General features: G+C 33.9%; 1 protein-coding gene across 1 annotated transcript in view; it reads left to right on the top strand.

The window, feature by feature from the left end:
* The window catches only part of LOC106870663 (neuronal acetylcholine receptor subunit alpha-3), a 271,917-nt gene that overhangs the window by 19,448 nt on the left and 247,937 nt on the right, over nt 1-4,532 (top strand). The window contains exon 2 of the mRNA XM_052971699.1: nt 337-558. Within this exon, the coding sequence (XP_052827659.1) occupies nt 483-558 (76 nt within the window). The 5' untranslated portion in view covers nt 337-482. The remainder of the gene's footprint in view (nt 1-336; nt 559-4,532) is intronic.

Below are 4,532 nucleotides of genomic sequence, written 5' to 3'. Positions count from 1 at the left end.
ACATACATATATATATATATATATATATATATATATATATATGCACACAAACGTACACAGTACCACACACTGAAATCAAATTATTGATATTAAACCTAATTTTTAATGCGAAAAATCTACCATACGCTGTTAAATAGTCAGGTATGAACCATATATATTCGTAGGTGTATGCTTGTGTTTATGTCTGTGTATCTGTGTCTAAGCATATGTGTGTATGTATATGTGTGTAAGTATATGTGTGTATGAGACTCTAATATAAAACATCTAAGAATTCTGGTTGATTTGTTTCAAATTTCTGATATCCTATTTCATCTTTATCTTTCTTCTTTGTTTCAGAGTCGAAAATAAACTGGCTGAATGCCCAAAGTGACAGGACAACCAAAAGGCCCTCATATGAAATTTCGCCATGCGATGGACGGGATTTCTAAAAGTGTTTGCTTAAGATTCGAATTATTGCAGGGTTTGTGACATCAAAATTCATTATGGTAACAATGCAGGATTTCGTACGAGTTTGTGTGGCTGTCACGTTAATCCATGCACTTCTTGTATGTGCATTAGGTATGTTCTTTACTACATTTTTATCGATGAAATGTTTTATTTCTTTTGTTTCCATGTGTTGAAATCTACTTTGGAATGCGAATATTTTTGACATCAGTTTGTGACATAATTAAGTGTGATTTGATCATAATGATTACACTATAGATCTAACACCGAACGACTGTACAATCTCTGGTGGATTTGTAAGGATGCCGTCGGGATTTGTAACGTGTCGTGGACATCTTAAACCTCAAGGAACCCATCATTCTCCAGGTCTGAGCGAAGACGATTTCTCCAAGACGGGAAAAGAGTGAACAACAGAACGAGAGACAAACAGATAGTCAGACAGAGTCAGAAACATAGAGACAGGGAGAGAAGAATCAGTCAGTGCTTCAATTATATTTTATTTATAGACTCTTATAGGATGGAAGGCAAACTTCACATCCGTGAAATTGAACAGAGGGCAGACCTGGAATGAATACCACAAAACATATTTCCCGACACTCTAACGATTGTAACGCTATAGGATTATTGAACCTCAAGAAATATATAAATAGGTAATCATTGATGTTGCTCACTAGTTTTCCACATCATAAGAAACTCAGTACATGACGTTGCTGATTTCGGAAAAAAATTTCAAAATGTTTATGTCAGCAGCCACAAAATTTTAACAAGAAATTTTAGATTTCCAGCAGCTAATTAAAAGTAATAACAATAAATGGATATAAGATACATAGGTCAACCGTGGTGAACAACCACAACTGCATGCTTTTGAATAGTCAATGTTTGTGCGAAATGGAAGTGCCATCTGCAAATAGAAGTATACCTTTAGTCTAGATACACAAATTAGACGTCAATGGAATATCAGAAGCAACAATATTCAAGATAAAGAAACATACTCTCTCCATTAGTCATATTGAAATTTACATACATAATGCATACAGTATAGGACACAAATGCTGTGTTAATAGTGCATTTCTTAAGGCAACACACCACATTATACAAATGCCCCCCACTACCTTCGATTAAAAGTACTCGAAGATACTTTAATGAGGTCATTCAGCTTATATATTTCTTGTCACAAAATTTTAACTGATTAACGAAGAAAATAGAAAGATCTCTGGTATTTTTATGAACGTCTAACTGTCTTAGATAATGACCATGTGACAATAAGTAGAGCATCACTTCTTATTCAGTTTAGAGCTGCATTATTTTTATTCCACATCTAGCATATGCATGTTAACCATTTCGGTAGCACGTTACTTTAACAATATATTATTCTCAGTCGTGAAGTGTCTCTGAAATATTGACAGCGATTTCGATAAACCGAGTTTATCATGTTTTGGGAAGATTATCAAGTTCAATAAGCGATACAGTAAACCACTATTCAAAGGGAATTAATTCGTGAATATTGTAAATGCAAGTATTTAAAGCGAACACCTTCATAATCATCTAAACGAAACTGAATGCAGAATAATGTTCATTGTATAATTATCATCCTTGTCGGGTTTTATGGGCTTGAGCGCCAGAATTCTTAAAGAAAACAAAATCTTAGTAACTCTGCTATGGTAAGAATGCAGAAAGAAATTTAAATCATATAAACGCGTAAAGGAACATTACTATACAGCTGGTATATAATTTTTAATGTCTCTGAACTTAGGTAAGCTCCAACTTTCAAACGAGAGAATGTTAGGAATGCAGCAGCATCTTGATGCCTATATTGTTCCTCCTGGATTCTTTATCTTTTATCTTTTGCTTGTCTCAGTCATTTGTACTGCAGCCATGCTGGGGCAGCCTTTGAAGGGGTTAGTTGAACGAATCGAATCCAGTACTCATTTTTTTTTTTTGAAAATGGTTAACACTTACTTTCTCTATCTATTATGGTGAAGCAATATGCTACGGGTATATCAGCAAACCAACACCGGTTCTAAAACTGTAAGAGACGAGCACTAACGCAAGCACGCACACAACGCACACACATACCTGAGGGTTCCTCACATTTTCCATTAACGAAATTGATTCACATGACATCGATTGACTTTGGGCTGTGGTAGAAGATACTTGCATAAGGTGCCACGCAGTGGAACTGAACTCAAAACGACACCGTTGATTACACCTTACTAGACACCTATGCTTACACTTAATGATGAACTAAATGATGCAAGATAACTAAATAAACTTCAATAATATACGGAAAACTAATTTGATTGCTATATTTCCGAAAGCATGTCGGCATACTTAGTGGTTAACAAGTACGATTCTTGGTCATAGGGTTGTGGGTTCGATCCCATTGTGTAACATACTTGGTAAGCTCAAGTGATGCAAGTGGACTGAATATTCAGAAACTACTTGCAAGACCGTTTTAATGTAATGTACCCGAGATTCAAACGGCCGATTTTGTCACACACTGAGTGATGCTGATTCTACCAGATAATTATGTTGTGTCTGTGGAATACTGAGCCATTGAATCAAGACGTTCGTTGTCTTGTTGATCAAACTGAAATAATAATCATTGAAACCGACGGAAAATCATATTACTTTATGCATTTCTACACACACACACACACGCACACACACACACACACACACACAATTATATATATATATATATATATACATATATATATATATATAAGTATATTTATATTCACAAATATATATATATGTATATATAAATTTTAATGTATATATATGTGTGTATGTGAGTGTGCACGCGTGTGTGTGAAACGGACGTTGTTCCATTTGAGGATGGTTATTTTGTCAAGCTATTTCGTATAATAATCAGTGACGGCCTCAACCATAATTAGCTCTTCTTCACTGTCTCTCAGTCAGAAAGACAAAATGAAGGAGACAGAATAAGGCCAGAAAAAAGAGCAGACACGGTATGGTAGAACAAATAGACATTCAGGTCACAGAATGTGTGACGAAAACGCTTTAACAAAATAACCAATACATTATTTGTATTATTTACATTTGACGGATATTTGTCCGCATCTTGTTTGTTAGCAAGATGACAGATATCCGTCAAATGTTAGTAATGTAAATAATGTACATAATTCTGCAACTCTTAAATATAGAACTGTATTAAAATAACCAATAACTTATAACAATAAAGCTGAAGTGAAAGCTAAATGGTGTGTATGTTTATTGCCAATATGACCGTCCCAAGTATAACAATATTTAGATATTTCTGTGTGTGTATTTGTGTCCGTGTGTGTGTGTATTTGTGTGCGTGTGTGTGTGTAATGTATTGTTTTGCTTTTCTGCCTAATGTTTAGAATATATAGAACTACTTTAAAACAAAACTCCTGGCTATTTCAGCAGTGCCGATCAGTAACAGCGACGCACGATATATCACACCTTTTATTTCTTCATATTTTGACACAAAGAAAAACATTGTTTTTAGGTTGTAAGGTCGAAGTAGGATGCCTGGGAGTAACTCGTACATTTTTGCCAGAAATGTCGTACAACAGAATAATATCTATTTTCAATATAGGTTCCTCTTATAATTATAAAAACGCCAATATTTCATTTATTTTCCCTTGGCTATGCACACTATAATTAGCGTATTCTTTTAAGAACTGGAAAGAAAAGCATTTTAAATTATGCAGAAGAAATTCAGTTCAAGATATTATATTTTCTCTCTTTACTAAAATTAGATAAGTTGGTTCAAGGCTGTCGTGAAGAAACATAGAAATCAGGTACACGTAAAAATAACTCATTCAGTACTCTATAGAAACAATTGTTCTTTCGAAGTTTCCATAGCAAAGACTGCCTGGCTTTCAGTACATATATGTATGCATTTATGTGTATATGTAATATGTGTATATATATATATATATATATATATATATTCCCGAGTGTTAAACTAATACATCCTTTTTGTTGTTTACACCACCTGTCCTCGTCTGTTGTTGTTTCTTTCGTCCCCACTATTTACTGACTTATATATATATATATATATACACATATGTGTATATATATATATATATATA

The sequence above is a fragment of the Octopus bimaculoides genome, chromosome 1 (assembly GCF_001194135.2).
Source record: "Octopus bimaculoides isolate UCB-OBI-ISO-001 chromosome 1, ASM119413v2, whole genome shotgun sequence".
In the NCBI taxonomy this organism is placed as follows: Eukaryota; Metazoa; Mollusca; class Cephalopoda; order Octopoda; family Octopodidae; genus Octopus; species Octopus bimaculoides.
Note: the sequence above shows the minus strand (reverse complement) of the source record. Positions and strands in the feature narration are given on the sequence as shown.